The sequence below is a fragment of the Hipposideros armiger genome, unplaced genomic scaffold (genome assembly GCF_001890085.2).
Source record: "Hipposideros armiger isolate ML-2016 unplaced genomic scaffold, ASM189008v1 scaffold_65, whole genome shotgun sequence".
NCBI classification, from domain to species: domain Eukaryota; kingdom Metazoa; phylum Chordata; class Mammalia; order Chiroptera; family Hipposideridae; genus Hipposideros; species Hipposideros armiger.
In genome coordinates this window covers 1846867-1867733 of record NW_017731415.1, presented here as the reverse complement: position 1 = coordinate 1867733, position 20867 = coordinate 1846867, and the positions used below count along the sequence as shown (strand labels likewise).

Here is a 20867-nt window from a genome sequence, read left to right as displayed (position 1 = left end):
TCTTACTTCCCTTTGAAGTCCTAGGCCCCCTGTTTCCCCTGACTTGGTCTGGAATAAAGTATATGCCTCATTTTGCTTTACTGTCTTTGGAATTTTCATGCTTATGTGAATTCCCCATGTGCAGGTTTTAAAACTTGATTTTCTCCAGCTAATCTGCCTTATGTCATTTTAATAATCCTACCAGCTATAAGAATTAAGGGGGAAGGGGGAAAATTTCCCCTTCCCCAAATATATATATGTGGGGAGAGGAGGGGCAAAAAATGTATACATGTTTCAAGAAAGGAAAAAACTGTATTAAAATAGTAATACTCAATATATACCAATAATAAAAGATGAATACAAGTCATGTGTCTACATTTTTTTAGCACCCCTGGTATATATCAGTCTCTGACCCTGGGTTCCTGTCATAGACCTTCTAAAATTCTTGTAATTTCTTAAGTGATAAAAGTACTAGTAACATCTCTTGTTCTAATGTTTGGCCTTTGATTCTGGTTCCTGACACACAACTCCTAAATCCCTTGGAATTTCCTGGGTGATAGGAGCAACTTTTGTGCTAATGAGGCAATGCTTGGTGGGCTCCTGGGTGGGGGTGGATCAGCAGAAATACCAAGGCATGATAAGAATCTTGGAACTTTTCCTCCCAACCTCTATCCATCAAGAAGGGGAAAGGGGCTGGAAATTAAGTTAATGATTGACCCTGCCGATGTGATGAAGGCTCCATAAAAATCCCTAAAGTATGGGAGCTTCTGGGTTGGTAAACACATCCACATACCAAGAGGGGTGCCACACCCCCAACTCCATGAGGACAGAAATTCCTGTGCTTGGTTGGGCACTTCTCAGACCTCACCCTATGTATCTCTTCATTTGGCAGTTCATCTGTACCCGTTAGCATATGCTTTTATAATAAAATAGCAAACATATGTAGATGTTTCTCTGAATTCTGTGAGCTGCTCTAGCAAATTAATTGAACCCAAGGAAGGGATTGTGGGAACCTCCAATTTATAGCCAGAGGCATAAGTAACATCCCGGTCTTGAGACTGGCATCTGAAGTAGGGGCAGCCTTGAGAGACTGAGCCCTTGGCTTGTGGGATCTGACACTATCTCCAGGTAGATGGTATCAGAGTTGAGTTGAATTGCTTGGTGTCAGAGAATTGCTTGGTGTGAGAAAAAAACCCTACATATCTGGTGTCAGAAATGTTGTGAATGCAGTAGTGGTGTGAAAACAACAACAACAACAAAAAAAACCACAGTAGGAAAAGTAAGGTTTTCCAACTCAACAATGAAAGTACAAGCGACAAAAGAAAAAATAGATCAATTAGACTACACCCAAATTTAAAGCTTTTGTGCTGCAAATGGTAGTATCAAGAAAGTGAAAGGGCAACAGACAGGATGAGAGAAAATATTTGCCCATCATATATCTGATAAGGGGCTTGTATCTAAGAGATATAAACAACTCCTACAGCTCAATGAAAAGACAAAGAACCAAATTAAAAAATGGCTAAGGACATGAAGGGACATTTCTCCAAAGAAGATATACATGTGAAAAGATGTTCAACGTCATTAGTCATTATGGAAATGCAAATCAAACCACAAAGAGATACCACTTCACACCCACTAGGATGGTTATACTTAAAAATTCTCACAATAACAAGTGTTGGCGAGGATGTGGAGAGATTGCAACTCTCACACATTGCCAATGGGAATGTGAAATGGTTCAGCCACTTTGGAAAACGGTTTGGCAGGTCCTCAAAAAGTTAAACACGTAGTTACCACATGCTCCAGCAATTCCAGTCCTGGTATATATCCAAGAGAAATGAAAATATATACCCACCCCAAAATTTGCAGATGAATGTTTGTAACAGTGTTATTCATAATAGGCAAAAGTGGAAAAAGAAAAGTGGAAACAACCAAAGTGTTCATTAACTGATGAATGTATAAGCAAAATGTTGTATATTCATACCATGGGATATTATTTGGCAATAAGAGCGAGTAAAGTACTGATACATGCCACAACATGGATGAACCTTGAAAACATTATGCGAAGTGAAAGAAGTCAGTCATTAAAGATCCCATGGTATGATTTCATTCATATAAAATGTCTAGGATAGCTAAGTCTATATAGAAAGAAAGTAGAGCAGTGGTTGTAAAGGGCTTGGGGGAGAGGAGGACTGGAGGGAACACGGAATGACTGCTAATGGGTACTGAGCTTCCTTTTTGGATAACACAAATATTCTGAAATTAGATTGTGATAGATATTTACACAACGCTGTGCATATTTTAAAAAACATTGAATTGTGTACTTAAAATGGGTGAATTGTATGGTATATTAATTATATCTCAAAAGGGCTGTTTAAAAAGAAAGAAAGAAAAGAAACCCAACAGATCTTGAATGAAGACTTTATAGTCAGTTTTCTCAGCCTAGGTTTCTAAAATATAAAATATATATTTGAGCATTGCATTGCTTTAGCTCAACACTATATTTTACAGCAGTCAAAGTCTAGAAGCCTGTTTGAGCAAATTGGAGACCACTGGAAATTTGGATAGAAATGTAATTACCTGAGTTGAACCTTGATCAAAAGGCATTCAAATCTAACTAGAAAGTACTATTGAATTTTTAATAAGTGCCACTGCTTAGGAATCCGTCTTTCTGTTCCTTGCATAAGATAGGAAGGATGCTTTTCAACCAGTCCCCTTTTCCTATCAGGCAAGTGGTAGTATCGACTCCTGGTTAAGAGTGAAACCTACCGAGTGAACAGCACTATTTTTTGTAATGCTCGAAATTTCTGTTTGGTTTCTTTTCAAGTATTGATTGAGGCAGGGCTGTGTGTAGCTTACAAGGTATTAGGGGTTGTCAGGGTGCGATGTCAGAGCTCAGAGGCCACCCACGGTAATGGACTGGCTGTCTTTCTGGAGATGGAAGTCCAGAAGGGCAGGCCGGTGGATTAAGGAGCAGAAGCACTTGTCTTAAAGTGCACAGAAGCTTAGCTCAAAGCCAGTACGTCTAGAACCTTCGTCTCAATGACAAAATAAGTAGTTGTCATTGTACATTACAAGGCTCTATAATTTAGACAAGTAATCTCTGTTTTCTTTTATGTGATAAACTATTTGGAGATGTGCTTTTGAGTACTGTATATGTCCTCAAATAGTATACACACGTGTGTGTGTGTGTGTGTGTGTATGTGTGTTGTGTGTGTTGTGTGTATTTGTATATATATATAGACAGAGGGTGCCAAAAAATGTATATGCATTTTAAGAAAGAAAAACTGTATTAAAATTGTAATACTCAATATATGCTGATAACAAAAGATGGATACAAGTCATGTCTGACTTCTGCAATTACAAGAGGTGCTCAAAGTGGTTATTATTAGCATCCAGACAATTCTGATTACGGTGAACTACTGCTTGAGCAACGTTGACCAAAGTGTCCACTTGTATACATTTCTTTTGGCACCCCTAGTATGTGTATATGTATAAATATGTAACTCATTTGGGAATTAAAAATGCTGCCTGTTAGTCATTGTGAATAATATTTTGAAATGGTTCAATGTATGTTGAAAAGGGCAAATTATTCAGAAAAACAGGGTTCCAATCTTGGCTCTGCCAGTCAAAAGTGGTGGACCTTGGGAAAGTCACATAAGCCTTTCTGTTTTGGGCCCCTCCTCTGTCAATAGGCTAATGATTTTACCTGTCTTGTAGGGTGGATCTGAGGGTTCACGGGGCCAATGTTTGCCCAAGTGCCCGTATAAAGAGAAAAGGCTTTCATCATCATCTTTGTTTTGTGTGGACCTGTCTCATATCTCCATTAAGACTGGTATCTCCCTGTTTCTGTAGCTCTTGAAGCCTCTACTTTATTTTATCTCCATCATCACACTTATTCTACTGCATTGTGCCCTGCCTGTCCAATCAGCATTTGCTGATTCGATGGTCATCTGGGGGGCTGTTTGGTTGTTGAGGCATGGGAGGTACTAAAAGCACCTTCCCCTGACTCATCCCTAAGGAGACTGGGGTGTGGCATGGTCAAGGGTATCTGGTAGATCATTCACTCACTCATTCATTCATTCCACAACTATTAATCGAGCGCACCTCTGGTCTAGGTGCTTGGGTTAAAGTGGTTTACTAGACTGACAAAAGCTTTGCTCTCAGAAGCTTACCTTCCAGTGGAAGAGGGAGATGCAATAATGAATGACATTCATAAATCCATTATTTCAGAGAATTGTAAGTGCTTTGCAGAAAATAAAGCAAGATAAAGGATAGAAAGTGGGAGGGGAGGCTCTTTTTTTGTGTGTTTTCTCTTTTTCTTTTGAATAAGTTCAAATCTATAGAAAAGTTGAAATAACAGTAGGCCACAAACACCCATTTCTCATCACCTGAATCCACCAATTATTAACATTATGCCACATTTGCTTTTCCCCTGCCTCTGTGTGTGTGTGTCTTTATGCGATGTATATACACATGTGTGGGTTCTTACTATTGTTGAACCATGTAAAGTAAGTGACAGACATCATGAAACCATCTCTACCTAGTCCAGCAAAGATTTCCCAAGAACAGGATAGCCACCCATATAACGACAATGCCATGATGACGCTCAAAAAAATGTAACAGCATGTCATAATATACGATTGTCCCTCCACCAAAAAAATACCTTTATAACTTTCTGTGGTTCTTGTTTGTCTGTGTGGGAGAGTGGTTATCTGGGTGATGGACAAAGGCTTCTTCATATACCTGGCATTTGAAGAAACACCGGAACATTGAGAAGGAAACAGTAATGTGACAATCCGGTGCACGAGCCTTCTCAGCATGAAGAACAGCAAAGCACGAAGGTCCTTTCAGAAGTCCAGCTGGCGGCCACTCATCCAGGTTTATATGCTCCCATCTGGTGTCACCACGCTGCCGTGCACTGTTCTCCAAACCTCTCAACCACCGTCCCTCTGTTGAATTCAAACTTTTAGAAATCAGAAAACCTGAAGCCATCACACCGTGCCCTGAGTGTCCACCAGGAGTTTAAGTTGTGGCAATCCAGGTATATTTGGGCCATCCTGGGACAGCCTGCTGTTGTCACTGAAGTCGAGAATCCAAGGCATGAGAAATGCTACATGCAGAAACATAACTCTTGGCTGCAAAGCACAATTGCTTTGGAGGTTTGTCCCAGTACCTGGCAGCCTAAAGGAGGCTGTCTCTCGGCTGGACTCAGCCCTGGGCAGCCCTACAGATGGGGCTGTAGCAGCCAGTCTCCATGTCAGCCCCCTGCTCTGTGGCACCTGAGGGGAAGGCAGGGTGCTGACATGGCCCTTTGGACAGCGTGTTAGCCAGACAGCTTTGCAAGCCTGCTCTGTTCTGGAGCTAGTCTCCTTTCTCCTAGGGTCACTTGAGCAACTAGAATATCTGTCCCTTTATCACTTTTGGATGTTCAGGGGGAAAGGCTAGCTAGAAATTTTTACTACTCACATTTGCTTGTGTGGCACCTGAGGGCTATGTGACTGAGGTATAATAGCTAAGAGATAAAGGTCTGGAGTTGTACAGACCGACAAGACAGAATACTTCATACTCACCAATATCCATGTGGACACCGCAGCCCTTCCCCTGCCCCTCCCCCGCAGTCATGTCCTAAATATCTTACATTAGGCAGAGCCACATGACCAAGTCTGGCTAGTGAGCGATGGCTGTGAGTGTTTTACACTCTTCCTCTGTTTTTTGGGCTCAGAACCTAAATTTTCTACATGCTAGAACCTTTCCTGTCAGCCTGGGTCCCTAAGTTCTGTGGGAAGCAGAGCCTTCCCTCCCACCAGTCTGAGTCAGGTATGTAAGGGACATAAAGATTAATGTTTTGGTGCACTGAGCCATTAACATTTCAGGGTGTATTTTTGGTTACCACAGAACAACCCAACCTATTATGATTACAATCTCATCCTGGCTCTGCCATTTGCCATTTTGAGTCACCATTTTCTCCTCTGTAAAGTGGGGATAATACTATTGTATGTACTGCAGGGACTGACTGGTACTTTTGTCTACCCTGCCTCCATTCCTTCTGGGCAATGCTCCTCATCCTCTAACTCCATGAGATTCTTATGGAGCTGTCAATCCAAGGCCAGCCAGTTAGAGGGCCACATCCTCCAGACACACTGACCGGGCCAATGGGTGGGCAGGGGACCCAAAAATGGCGAATCAGGGTCTACTTTCAGGACTGGCTTGGATGATGTAGGAGGCAGTCTCTTTCTGTGTAAGCCTGGTGTGAGATGTCATCTTATCCACTCCTAGAAGAAACTAGACACTGAGTGGTAAGTAGATATTGAGAGAGGCACAAGTTCCATCTAGCCCCAGAATATTCAATACATCATCAAATAAAAATCTCCCTCTCTCTCTCTCTCTCTCTCTCTCTCTCTCTCTCTCTCTCTCTCTCTCTCTCTCTGTCAGAGTGAGTTGGGCTTTAGTCACTTGCAACTGAAAGAATCCTGATCAATACCCCTACCTTAAGAATTATTGTACAGATTAAATAAAACAAGGCATTGAAGCACCTGCCACATTGCAAACGTTCTGAACTTGTTCGCTCTTATGACTGAGGTTGGTTGCCAGGGAACTCCAACCATATGCACATGATCTTGCTTATTCCTCATTCTCAATCCTTTAGGTAACCTTAAAATTTGATGAGCTCATAAATTGAGACCACGTGACTTTGGGTCTCACAGAATTTTTTTCCACCTGGTTGCATATACTTGCTGTGCCCTTTGATGCCTTTGAAGGACATCATAAGAGGCAGCTACTGGAAAACCTTTACTGCATATGCCATAGGGACATTGACTGCTGCTGCACTCAGGATGCCACCTAGAAAGATGCATTAATGACATTTTTCTCAAACTTAAGTGGGAAGGAAACCTTGACTCCCCTCAAGGTGGTTCTTCGCCGACTTTTTCACCCTCATCATCAGAGCAGGCTGAGCTCATACCCCCAGGGGTTGGAGGCAGAGTCCTAAGCACGGTAAGCACAGCTTCTTCTGTTTTAAGTTAAAAATTCATGTGACTTTGGTATTCTTCTCCACTGGACAGCCATGTTTATTTTTATGGATGTTGTAAATCCTGCCTTTGATTGCCTCCAAGGTTGACATGAAATTTATGGCTCCTCTTTAATAATGATGGCCAAAGTAGATAGGCTACAACCTACATCCTTGTTTTCATCTTCTAATTGCTCTGCAATTTCTCTGATGCTGATTTAGTATATTTATAGCTTTCTATTTTATGGTATATTTTCTTGTGAATTGCTTCAATGACTTTGTGGAAATAAATGGGTTATAAATAAGTAAAAACATTCATATAAACATTAAAAAAAAAGAATTGACAAGCTTGAAATGGTACAATATAAAGACACAGGATGTGTAGTTGGTTTCCTACTAATAGATACCTTACCCCAACCTCCTGAATCGAACAACATATTGAACAAAAAAGGAGGTGTTTTAAATTTTAAAAGAAATGGCCCCCCAAAAGGCATAATTGATATTCTTGTTATCCACAGAAAATCAAAAGTCCTAATTTGAAGAGAATACATTAATAGCAATTTTGGAGGACAGGTGTTGGGATCAACATTTGAAAGAGCAGGTCTATTTGCTTTTTTTTTTTTTTTTACCAAAGGCAATACAAAAGACCACATTTTTTGTTAATAGAGGTGCTCATTATATTTTCAACTTTACACACTGGGACAGAAACTGGGCAACAGCAATATCTTTATGATATCCAACTAGAACTGAGTTAGCTGGCTTTCTGGACACCCTTGGAAGCATTGAGAAGCTCCAAAATGCAAAGTGAGGACACAAATCTAGTGTGTGTTTACTCACCTGTCTTCCTTTCTGAACAACATTCTCCATGAGGTCTGGACCTTGTCTGTACAATTTCCTGCTGTGTCCCCGGGTCCTAGCAGATACTTCCCACGGGAGGCCCCCAGTAACTACCTGTGGAGTGAATCATGACTCTTTCCCCGTTTCCTATGAGAGGAATTTGTCTGTGTATTGAGGGCCAAGTCATTTCTGGCTCTATTTCTTCTGCTACCATCTCTTCTTTTTTTTTTTTAAGATTTTATTGGGGAATTGGGGGGAGGGTAACAGCGTTGAGGAATCAGGGAAGGGGAGCAGACAGGTAGACAAATTGCTGTTTTGTTCTTCAGTCTAGTTGTGGAGGATGTCGCTTCACTGGCCCATGTTGGTATGATCATTGCGCTCTTCCCCGGTGAGGCAATTGGTCGCCAGTCATTGATCGGCCGCTCACAGCGGCTCCCGGTAGCTCACACCGGCTGCCAGCTGCTCATGCTGGCTGCCAGCCACTCATGTAGCTCACGGCAGCCCACTGCAGCCCCACTGCAGCCTACGCCGTCGCCAGCAACTCACAGCAGCCCAGCTCCAGGTCGAGCTGTTGTTCATCGTCTTAGCTGTAGAGGGCGAGCGTCACTGGTCCTCATATGTGGGATCCGAACCGTAGCCCTGCTGCTCAGAGCTGGTGCTCCCAAGCGAACTCTTAACCAGCTGAGCCACTCGGCAGCCCTGCTACCATCTCTTCTTCACCAGTTAAATTTTTTGCTGTTACTTAGGGCAGGAGTTCCTAAAATAGAAAGGGGTTTAGAAGGTCCCTGAACCCACTGAAAAGGTATGTGAAAGGTTTATATGTTGGGTACATTTTTTTGACGAGAGCATCACTAGCTTTCAGGAGAGTTTCAAAAGTACTTGTGATCTTTTTTTTAAAATCAATCTTTTTCTTGCATTATTTGTCTCAGTCTTATTGATTTGTGGGAGCTGTTTGCATCTTCCAGGTACAAGTCTTTTGTGTAATATATGTAACTGCAAATCTCTTTCTCTACTCTGAAGCTGACATTTTCACTCTCTTAATGGTTTCTTTTGTGAACTGAATTTATTAATTTTAATGTGATACAATTTATCATTTATTATTCTTTTTCATTGCTTTAATTAAAACCTTTTTTTTCCTACACAGTTGGAGCTAAGAAAAGGCCTCTGAGTGTGGAATGTCACCTCTGCAATGGAGCACGTAGTGAAAGGGCTCATAAGCAATACTCCGTTGTGGCAGGTGAGTCCTTGCGATCTAGGAGAAGTCAGAAACCATTGATGCAAGAGGCTGTCTAGCGTAGTGCCTTCTGTGTAGTAGGTGCTCAATAAATATGTGTGTAATCTAAATGTGTGTGTCTGCGTGTCTAATGGTTGAGACTCTGTGTTTCCCAGTCAGAAATGGCTGAGTTAGTTTTGTGATCTGGCTTAAGCATCGAATCCCTATAAACCTTCATTTCTTCATCTGCAAAATGGGAATAATACTATTTAACAGAATACAGTGAGGATTAAATGAGGCAATGACAAGAATGCTTGACTGGGGTGGCCAGTTAGCTCAGTTGGTTAGAGCGCGGTGCTCATAACACCAAGGTTGCCAGTTTGATCCCCACATAGGCCACTGATATGCGCCCTCCTCAACTAGATTGAAACAACGACTTGATTTGGAGCTGATGGGTCCTGGAAAAACACACTGCTCTCCAATAAAATATATGTATATATTTAAGAATGCTTGACCTATAGTGAGCACTCAGTTAACATAGCTATTGTTTCTGTGAAAGTCAATTAAATTGTACTTCAGAGACCATGATCACATACTCGTCAGGACCGATTCTCGTTGTAACAATTTTTGGCTTTTGAAATGAAATAAAATATAAAAAAAACTTAGAAAACAGATTGCTCTATTATCAACCAGCAGCATCACTGAAGAATTTTGGAATGTGATGGAGGCAAATACAAAGGGGAGATAAAGGCAGGGATGTCCCTGTCTTGTCCAGCATTAGGGAGGAAGTCAACCTGACTGAAGGAGAATCAGGTCTTTTTTGGAAACTTTTCCACGCTCTTCCTCCTCTGTTCCCACCCCCATATTTATTACTGTACACATACACACACAGACACACACTCACATGCCTGCGCACACATACACACACACACACCAACACACTTTCAGAAATATCTCCTGGGAGTTAGTGGGAATCTTTCAGAATCCTTCTTTAAAGTACAGTTCTGAATTCAGCCTCTCTCTAACTCCCCTAATTTAGTTTTTCAATAGGGCGTCATTAATGGAAGAATACCCAAAGTGTCCAGCTTAATACCACATGTTCTTTTTCTTAAATCTTTGGAATGACTTTTTTCCCCTCCCCTAGTTCATTGTGTCTAAGAAACATTTTTAAAGATTTTTGGCTTAACCAATAAAAATCAATACCTTTTGTGACGGTGAAGTTACCCACTGTGGGCCTTTGTGTTGTGTGATTGCTCAAATTGTGGCCCAAGGTCTCATTTCCTTTGAAAATCAGCCACAACACTTGGTGAAACAAAAACATGTCAAATAAAAAGTCTTCTTCCGTGTTAAGAAGGAGAGTAAGCTGCGGTGGACTGGAGCTTCTAGATGTTCTAATGTTTGCCTAGTTCTCTTTGAAAGAAGAATTGGAGATAAGGCAGTACCAAGTTATAATTGGGCTTAACATTTTGTTCTGCAAAGCGATGCTGGAGTCCATCTGTTCCCAAAAGACAATATTCCAACAAAGAAAATTAAACTCCAGAGGTAGATGAGCCTGGGCCAAAGTCATCCTACTCTTGTCCCCTCTCCCATCCATGGCTGGAGGCAGAGCTATGATGTGATTGGCTCCCAGTGTGGACCGCGTAGTAGCTGCTCCATAATTATTTCTATTCATAGAAATTAGCAAGTTTGGTTTTAGCCCGTTTTCTCACCCTGGGCCTCCATCACCCTCTTGGGAGCCCATTTGTTGCACCACCTGTTTCCTGAAGGTCCTTAGACTCACCTGGTTGAGATAACACATTTGCTGTCAAACTAATGATTGGTTTAGAACAGCATTTGCAAAGCGCTTGTTCTATGGATTTTTGGTTAGTATTCTCTGAGGGAAAACAGTTGATGCTTCAATGAATGTTGAAAATGCTGCACTGAACAAATGGGTATGATTATTTCTGGCAGGACTTCTCAGAGCCTTTAATATGCTAATGTGCATCGGGAGCCTTCAGGAGTGGGGTAAAGCACCTATGCTGTGGTTTCACAGCTTACTTGGCATGGGACATTCTTGCATATCTCCCCAGTTCCAACACCCCAGGAAGGAAGGGGCTTAAGTTATTATCCTTACAGACATATTTGCATTTTAATAAGGCATTCTTAAACAAGAAATTGTTTGTGGAGCTCCTTAGTTCTCTTATTTTAGGGTGATAGATCTTTAAGGGCAGGAAAAATGTCCTTCATTTCTGAGTCACCAGCACTTAGCTCAGGACCATGCACAGTTCCTGGCACACAGGACAAATAACACAAGATCCATCCGTGTTTGTTAAATGAATAAACAAAAAACACTTCAAGCCATAAGACTTTCTGGAGGTAGAAATTCGGCCATCAATGGCAGCCTCATTAACCTTCTACTACTCTTCATTTTTTGATCATCTAGTGTACATTGCTGGGGCAAGACCTATTAAGAAAAATTGATGAAGAATATTAAGAAAAAGTATTGTATTATCACATCTTTTCCTCTCCCTTGCTCACTAAAGAAAAGCTAATATTTACTAGCTTTTAGGAGGCAGAATCAAGGCAATAGGTATAAAAAAATACAGCTGGAGAAGCAAAATGGGAAAATCGCATGGAAAAGGACTGTGAGTGAGAAGACAAAAATGGAAATGGAAAGAAAGAGGGTACAGAGGAAGCCGAGAACCAGGAAAGTCTGGTGGATGGGACAGTTCTTGGTTAGGGATTGAGCAAGACAGAAGGAGGAAGCTTTGAGGTAAGAAAAGGAAGTAGCTTCCTTTGGATGGATAATGACAGTAGCACAGATGGGAAGAAAGGTTTTAAAAGGACTTTCTGTGTAACACCGACACCCACACTCACACATTCTGTTTTGGAAGTTTCAAGAAGGACAAAGTAAAATCTGGAAATATTCTTATACATTTTTATTTCCCTCTTGGACTTCCCTCTAGGGCTTCAGCAATGGGGGAACTTAATCATATTTGGGCTACATGACCAAAAGGACAGAGGTATCAGAAAACAAAACAAAACAGGACCCTAGCAAGTTTTCTGTTTCTCATGAGAATGGGGACATGGGCTCTTGTGAAACAATTGTATACAGTTCTAATTATCCACTCCCACCTTATATCTCCTCAGTTGTATACAAAAAATGGAAGAGTGTGGTTGTCTTTATAAAAGCTTTTTTGTTGTTTTTCTGTAGTTGATTTTTTAACATAGGTACACATGAATAGTAATGAAAAGCTATTTTACAATGTACATATATCTATATGCCATAAAAATAGATTTATGTGAAAGAAAGTATTAACAATCCAAATGATTTCGTAATCACCATAAGAGACATTCTCCACTGGGGACAGCACTCTCTAGCACAAAATATCTAGCACTGCAGTGTACATTGACTAGGTTTCAAAGAGGGATTTTATAAGATCCTAAGATTGTGAATGATCTTAGGTCAACAAAATTTTTTGGTGGCCTCATCTGAGCTTCTCACAAACATCACTGTCCTTGATCCAAATATGGCCACCATGTTTACTCAGGTAAGTATGAGTTCCCAACACACTGAGATGGCATGCACACTTCTTTGAACTGGCAAAGTGGTATCTAGGAGAATCTGCCTACTTTCAGCACGGGCTACCTAAAGCTACCTAGGTAACCTACTATCCTAAAGCTTTCACCTACTTCAGAAAACGAATCTGGCTTTAGTCTTTATTACTATGAGTGAATTCGCTTAATGAAGTGTTGGTAGGGGTTGCTAGACTCCGTAGAAAGAGAATAATAAGCTGGGAAGAATGTGGCACCAAGTTCACCTCACATTTATTGAGCAATTATTATGTGCCAAGAGATGAGGATCAAATACAAATAAGTTCCCTACCCTACACAGAGGAAAAATAAAGGGAAGGGTAAGATGGCTTAGAGGAGAGAGATTGAGATGGGAAGGAAAAAGGGAGAAGGGGATGAGGTAGAAGGAGTGGAAGGTATGGCAGAAAAAGGTATCCAGAAAAGCACAGAGAGAACTGACAGAGAAAAGGAAAGAAAATGACAAGAGAAGGAGACAAGAAGAAGAGATGGGATGGTCAGAAATGATCCAAGAAAGGTCAAGTCGAAGAGAATGTTGGGTGTTGAGGCTCTTGTTTTACATCTTCTAAAGAAGGTAACTGATAAAAAAGGCTGCCCCCATTTTTTAATGAGTTCTTAGTCTGGATGACTAAGCAAATGGGAGCAAACTGTGCTTTTAGAATTACAAGGTTTATAGACAGACTTAGGAGGTTTATACATTGCTAATCTAAAAGGTTACCACAGGTGGGCTGGTCGAGTGGCGCGATGGTTAAGAACTGGCTTGGGATGCCAGAGGGCCCCGGTTCGGATCCCACATATGAGGGCCAGTGACACTGCCCTCCACAGCTAAGATGCTGAACCACAGCTCAACCTGGAGCTGGGCTGCCATGAGTCGCTGGCGACGGCGTAGGCTGCAGCCCCTGTGGCAGTGGGTTGCCATGGGCTACCGTGTGTAGCCAGCAGCCAGCGTGAGCGGCCAGCAGCCGCAGTGAGCGGCCGTCCAGAAGCCGGCGACTGATCTGCCTCACCCGGGAAGAGCGCAATGATGGTGCCAACTTGGGCCAGTGAAGCAGCGTCCTCCACAACTAGACTGAAGAACAAAAGGACAGCAACTTGTCTGTTCCCCTTCCCCCAATTCCCCAGCACTGTTCCCATCCCCCCAATTCCCCAATAAAAATCTTAAAAATATATATATAATGAATGAATGAATGAATGAATAAATAAATAAATAAATAAATAAATAAATAAATAAATAAATAAATAAAAGGTTACCACAGGCTTTGCTTTTGGAACTTTTTTTTTCTGGAAAAAAAAAAGCAAACACAAATTAGATTTACAGTAAACATGTAATGAAAAAGGTAATGGGTGTTTTCTTTCTTTTTCCTGCAATTTATAAGTGCCTCTTCCTTTCTGGGAAAGCAGTATGTCTCTAGTACAAGTTCAGGCAACTCATCCTATTCAGTAAAGTCATAGTGGCCTTAAGTACTCATTACAATGTCTCCTTAAGAAAGGGTGAAAATGGTAGTTTAGAGTGGGTAAAATGGTCTGTTGTTCATATTTGGTGCATCGTATTAATCAGCGGATTTTGTGCATGAGTGCAATTTGAGAAAAAATTTGGCACCTTGTAGATACACGGCTGAGAGGAGTGTATCCAGATGTTCGCTGACTTAGGAAATGCACTGCGCCAGAGCTGTTTGGGAGAACTGGTTTCTAATCCCAGATCTACTGGGCAGGCGTTATTCGAAGGTCGGCATCTCTACTGATAATAGCTTTACCTTGGTTACCATCAAGGGAGATGGAGATGGAGGTGCTGGGAAATGCCATCAATCATGCCATTACATGCACTGAAAGCTCCTTAGGGCGAGAGTAAATTGGTGGGCCAGGAACTGCTGTCCCATCTCTTGCTAGGGTGTTACCATGTCTGGGGATGAAGAAAATTGTGTGGTTTGCCCAGCTGTGCTCAACACTAAAGCATTCAACAGTAATAGCGATCTCACTGGTGGGATTTGGTGCTGGGGGAATTCTGTGTGCTGGGAGCTGGAGGGAGGCCACCAATTCATTTCACATATATTATTTCTCCAGGAAACACAGCATAATTGAGGACAATTTTCCACCATGAATTGCATCATTAGCTAACTCAGGGAAAGTGAAATGCTGTTAACTTTTCTTTTTCTTCTGCAAAGCTGATGAGCTGAAGAAAATAGAAATAAAAAGTTTAATGTAATTTTTTTCCAAGGATATATGTTGAAAATCAGAATCAAAACACTTTTACACGGTAATAGAAATCCCACATTTTAATACATTGCCATGCACAGAAGGAATCAAGTAATGCTGAATACAAAACAGTCAAATGTACAAAATGATAAAGCAGATTTTCAAGCCTGATAGAGATCATGCTCATAGGTACAAGGGGGCAAAAATCTGTACAGTTTCATTTCGATCAATTTAAAAAGAATCATGACCCCCGTTCTTTTTGAGGACAACCCAAAATAGAAGGAAACATCATAAGAAAATATAAAGGAGACCCAAAGGGAATTGGCAAGTTGATAGCTGCTTAAGATATGGAAATCGGTGGTTCAAAAGTGTGGTGCACAATAATTCTTATGTTTAGAGAAAAAAGTTTCTAAACATTGTATGCCCTGGGAATCCAGGGAACTAAAATGAACATCCAACAGAAAAGGCACTCTTATTTAACCATGTAACTTGCTTTTTGTCCCCTTCAGTCCAGTCTTGGGGTTTTTCTAGGGTGCATAGAGGGAAAAAAAACAACAAACCACAGTTGTGGGCAATGAATAAGGAAAATACCTATTTAATTAACTACTCTTAGGGGACTAAGAGAATTCAGACTGCTGGTTTAACTACTCACTTAAGGAAGCTATAAAAATGTCTACCATCTACATAGGCTTTTGTGTTAAGAACTGTGCTTTTGTAGCCATGTTTATTAGGGTTTCTAAAAACGTGAATCTGTTTTTTGTGTTTTTTTTAAATCAGATTCTTCCCCCCCCCCAGGCTATCGAGAGCACTGGTCTTATGTTCAGTTCACATTCTGTGATTTTTCTTCCTCTTCCTTTCCTAGAAGAAATATTAATATACAGTAGCTCATCAAGAAGTTTGATATGGCTTCTGCTTCCTGTGACCCTCAATGTGTCAGCTTCACACTTTCACTGATCTTCTCCAACCCTGGGACTGGCAGTCTTTGCCTGTATTAAGCCAAGCCCAAGACTCTGTCACTTAGCGAGGTCGCCATGCTCCAAACCTTCGGGAGGTGGGGAAGTGGAGGCAAAAGGGTGTCTTGGCTGCGGGCTTTGCAGCCCAGCCTCCATATATTGGAAGAAGTGTGTGTGTGTGTGTGTGTGTGTGTGTGTGTGTGTGTGTGTATAAAATACTGATTGTTACTTTTTTATATTCTTTCTTTTACTTTTTAAAATCCCAGAATGGAGTCTTGGTAATAACAGCTATGAGGAGAGGGCATAAAGTAAGAGAAAAGACTCACTGACCAAAGCCCATAGTCCAGTTGTCATGACAATTGCACAGATATTGGTGGTCTAGGACAGCTTCTACCCCTCCCTCATTTTAGCCTCCAAACAACCCTGTCTGCTGAGGCAGGACAGCTAGCATCCCAAACAGATGAGCAGAGGCCCATAGAGATGGGTGATTTCTCCTGAATTCAAGTATTCTTGAATTTGAAACATCTTCCCTTTCATCAGAGCAGTACCAGTGTCCACAACGTTTTAAGGAAAACGCTAATATATAAACCACAACAGATCAATATTTTCTTTTCTCAGTATGTAATTTTGTTACAATATCGATCTTTTCTGAAATTCTGTATGCAGCTTTTAATTTATTGCCTAATGATATCAAACAGTTGGATGAATTAGAACTACAGTAGCACGATTTAGTGGCACAAGAGTTGTGGTGGAATTAGTTTCCGAACATTTGCTCTGGCTTGGCTTTTCAGCAGATGAGTTAGCTGCTTTTATGCCAATCCTGACCCACACCAGGCAAAGTCAAGACCCTGGCATTATTCGGCTCTCTGCACTGTGAACTCTTTTCAGTAGCTCACCCATATGTTTCCTCAAACATGGCCTTGGAAGAAGAGCGTTTTTCTATTGGTGGAGGAAAGGTAGTGATGGAGAGATCATTCAGAGCCCCAGAGAGATTTCAAATTGCCTAAGTATGAGTTTACGCAAGTGGAATCCCAACTACTCCCACTGGGGAGCCATCGCTCGCTGAAGAGGGTAGAGCTTCTCTTTCTGGTGATTTGAGGTGGAAGTTAAATTACAATGAAAAAAGGACAAAGTCCCAGTGTTCAAACATGAATATCCACCCTCCTCCCTGCCCCCATTCTCTTTAAACTTACACCTATAAATAGGGGCCTTTTGATGGGAAAAAGAAGCTGGTTATGCACTTCAAAACCTCTGCAGCTGAGGAAACACATTCTTGGTCTACTCTCCAATACATAATATGGGACGTAGGCATGGGAATTGTTAAAAGCTGCCAGAGCGCTGGCAGGCAGCTCCCAGTGCAAACATAAATACAGTTGATTGTGGTTAAAAAAATATATTTACCGGAAATACATATAAAGAATTAGAATTGATTTAGGGATCATGTAATCAAGGACCGTGGCAGTGCTCAATCCAAATCCTAGTTTGGGAATTATGCTTGAATAGCGAATCTACTTAGAGCTTCAAAAGGTGTTTTCATGGTGTTCGTGCTGTTTTGGAGGGAGGCCAGGCTAATGTCGGGGGAGATGGGAGGAGACCACCATCAGGTGGTGGAATGGGACAGGACCGATCTCCACCCGACGCTCGAGGCATTAAATGGCAAGCCACGTTTTCTTCAAGGTTATGTCACAAAAATCGGTTCCTCCACCCTGAGAGACATAATGGTCTATTAAGGATCTCTTGTTTCAGAATGTTTTTAGAGTAAAGCATTTGAATCCATTTTTATAGAATTTGGGTGCTGGTGGTGATTCAATGCAATCAACACAAAACAGGTTGGTGTGCCCTGGTCCATCAACCCAGCTTAGAATTCTGTGTTTGGTAGCTATGTGCACATGCTAACGTGGCAAAGCCATGTGAAAGCAGTCCATTTATTTCCTCTGTTCCACATGATTGACATTTAAAAGGCTATACGCAATGTAGAAGGCAACCAGCAGAAGCTGCAGTGTCTGACATGTTTCAGGTATCAGTATCTCCAACTCTGGATGAATTTAACCATCTTCTTGTCATTCCCCACAGTAGGGCTCTTTCTGTTCCTCTTCAGGCTAAAAGGCCTGGGGGTCAGAGGCTTTCTAAGGCTTCTGTAAAAATGTAAGGTATGGAAGACAAATAACAACAACAAAACAAGCCATTAAACAAATGACACCCCCAGATCATGAATTCCAAATATGAAATGAATGCTATACAATCAGAGATAATGTCTAAGCATCCGCAACACTTACTATTGTCAACTGGTCAACTGCAATTCAATGCACATCATATGGTTACTTTGAAATTTTATTATTAGGTGTATGTGGCTGTTGCCTTTTAGGGTTTGATGTCGTCGGGGAAAGGACGCTCTGAAGTAAGAATGCCTAGAGCTCTTCAAGATTTTGCAGCAGCCGTATGTGGCTCATGAAACTCCTGATTTCCAAAGCCTCTTACGCCCTGGTTTTGCTGTTCTGTGGAAGTCATTTCTCTGTCTTTGTGCTGTTGGTCTCAAACTGGACCTATACGCAATGGCATATCTCCTTTATATTTGTCACTGGTGAATGGCACCCTAAAATTTTTCGATCTTACGAAAAGAGCTCTTCCCTAGAATGTTCCCTGTAGGGCCAGATGAAAAGCAGCGCTGAGACCCGCTCTCTCCAGCCATCTTCCCAAATGAGAACATCCAAGATGTACCATTTTGCTTTTTTTTGTGGCAGAACCTCCCTATGCCTGGCACGAACCTTTCCTTATGCTTCCCAGAGGTGGTTAGCTTTCAAAACAATGCTCCCTATGTCCCCACTAGAGAAAGTCACCAGGACAAAATAATGGAAATGAGGCCGTCTTTAACCTTGAAGTTGTGCAGTGGAGCCAGATATCATGCACGTGGAAAAAGCAGAATTCCTAAGATGGTTCTCAGGCTACAGGATTCGATGCAGATCCCAGGAGGCTGAGGGGCAGGACCTGCTTGTCTATGAAATAGAGTCCCCAGCTGTGCCCTGAGCAGATGTGTCTCCTACTCTGTCCTTGTTGATGATCTCCTGGGCCTCATTTTGATTAGTAGCACTGACCAGTGACCCCTAGAGATGAAAATCTATGTCCCACGGGCATTTGGGCAACAAGCTTTCACCAAGATCAAGCCTCAGAAGGAATAATAGTCAGTACTGGGCAAAAAAAAAAAAGGAGATGTCTGGTTTTTTTTGTTTGAGTTCTTTACAGAATACTTGAAATCTACCCACAGAACTATGTTGAAAGAAGAAAGAGAGTACAAGAAAAAAAAATCCACAAAGCAAAAAATGGGATGGAGAGGGCTGTGGGAAAGGGTGAATAAAAACCGCCTTTAAGGCATAAAGAAATTTATGTCATTTTCAAAGATTAGATGTTCAAAAAGAGACTACAGCAGCTTTAAGTTTAGTTGTCAAGTAACAAAATTGCTCTAAAGAATGTAGAGAAAAACATCACAAAGGATGGAGCTGCTAATGCGCTGGGAAGAGGAGGTCTTGGTGAAGCTAAAGTGCTTCGGGTTTTTTGAAAACTTCTGTTCTGTGAGTGTTCCTATCCAAAATCAATTACGTGACGGTTGCAGACAAAGAAAGCATTTGGAAGTCACAAGGGGGTAAATCCATTTGAGAGTTTTATCCTGAGTTTTATATTCTCACATCAGGTTGATATTCTGTTTCCCCTTGAATGTTAAAAATGGCAGAATTCCCTCAGAACTAAAGGCTGTTGGCCTCTGTCTGGGCAACTGAGAAGTGATTTTGGAGACACCCCTGTGCTGTTTGCTCATATTGTGGAGGTAGCAATCAGGTGTGTGGTGACACTTCACACAGCCTGAGCAGGGATTTGAAGATGTGTCATTACCCAGGAAGACAGCTCGCAGGGTCTTTGCCCCCCTAGGTACATCTACTGAAGTGAGTTGCTTCTCACCCTAGCAGAGGAATGATGCTTTGCATATTTTAAATTCAGTTCTGCAGCTAGAACAAGTTAATCCCCCTTGGCACCCTGGGGAGTCGGATCATTATTCATTTCTGTTCATTCCCAAGAGTGCCTTTCCTGAATGGGTGTGGGTGTCAGCCTTATCATAGAAGGTGTAGTACAGGTTTAAGGAAAAGGTAAATGTCAACATTTTGCAGCCCTTAGACACCAAAATATGTATCTCCTACCTCCCTGTCACCTGCTTCCTACGAAACAAAACTCACCCCAGCCATTTCTGAACTTCTGGGGGGTAAAATTTCCCACACACATCTTGTGAAAAAGGTACAGCCAGTAGGAAGTAACCGTGGGTAACTGTGGATCAACACAGAACAGAGAATCCTGAGCCTGCAAATGGCATCGTTTCTCCATGTTCCTGGTTTAGCTAGTGACTGCTCAGGTTTTATGCCACCACATTTCCAAAACTATCCCCCCAAATGATTTCAAACAGAGGTCGACAGTTTGGAAAACAGTAGTAGTTCATATGCAAATATGTGGTATGTGCCAGGATTTAAGGCATTTTTAGAGGAGTCATCTTCCGTCTGGCTCTTTCATTGTCTTGTTTTTTGCCCTTTCTCATATCCACCTTTAGCAACTTTGCATAGTTTCCCAGCACTCTTTTAAATAAAATTAAAGAACAACAAAAAAAAAAGGGCTAGGGAACTCAACTTATGTAACTGTTCAGAGCATATTTTGCAAAAGCCAAAGTAAGGGAGGAGGAACCACCATCACATAACGGACATCTGCGCCATCAAGCATGTCCAGCTTTCCCAGGGCGTTAGCGATAGTCTCAGAAGGTCCCTGGCTACCCCAATTAATTCCCAGTGACGGTGTCTCAGCACCTGGCAGTAGTTCTTTTGGATTCATCCAGCCCAATTCTGTGTTCCTGGGATTAATTAGTTTTAGAATTGGAGTTTCAGAGAATCCAGCATAAGGGTGAGCCATTGTGACTCTATACAGAATGGGGATATAGGGGACTAGGGTGGATATCAAGGAAAGCAATTGAAAGCTGCTTTGCAAAACTGTTACCGGTTCCATCTGGGCCCTGGGAGGGCTGGCTGTGCATGAAGGGTCCATATACGTGGCCTGGTGCTGTCCACTACCTCTTCCTCCCCATGCCCAC

The 20867-nt window shown here is 41.7% G+C and overlaps 1 protein-coding gene across 1 annotated transcript in view; it reads right to left on the bottom strand.

Moving 5' to 3' along the window:
- Window positions 1-8510: 8510 nt before the first annotated feature.
- The window catches only part of SAMD12 (sterile alpha motif domain containing 12), a 389349-nt gene continuing 376992 nt past the window's right edge, over window positions 8511-20867 (bottom strand). The window contains exon 6 of the mRNA XM_019642108.1: window positions 8511-8579. Within this exon, the coding sequence (XP_019497653.1) occupies window positions 8539-8579 (41 nt within the window). The 3' untranslated portion in view covers window positions 8511-8538. The remainder of the gene's footprint in view (window positions 8580-20867) is intronic.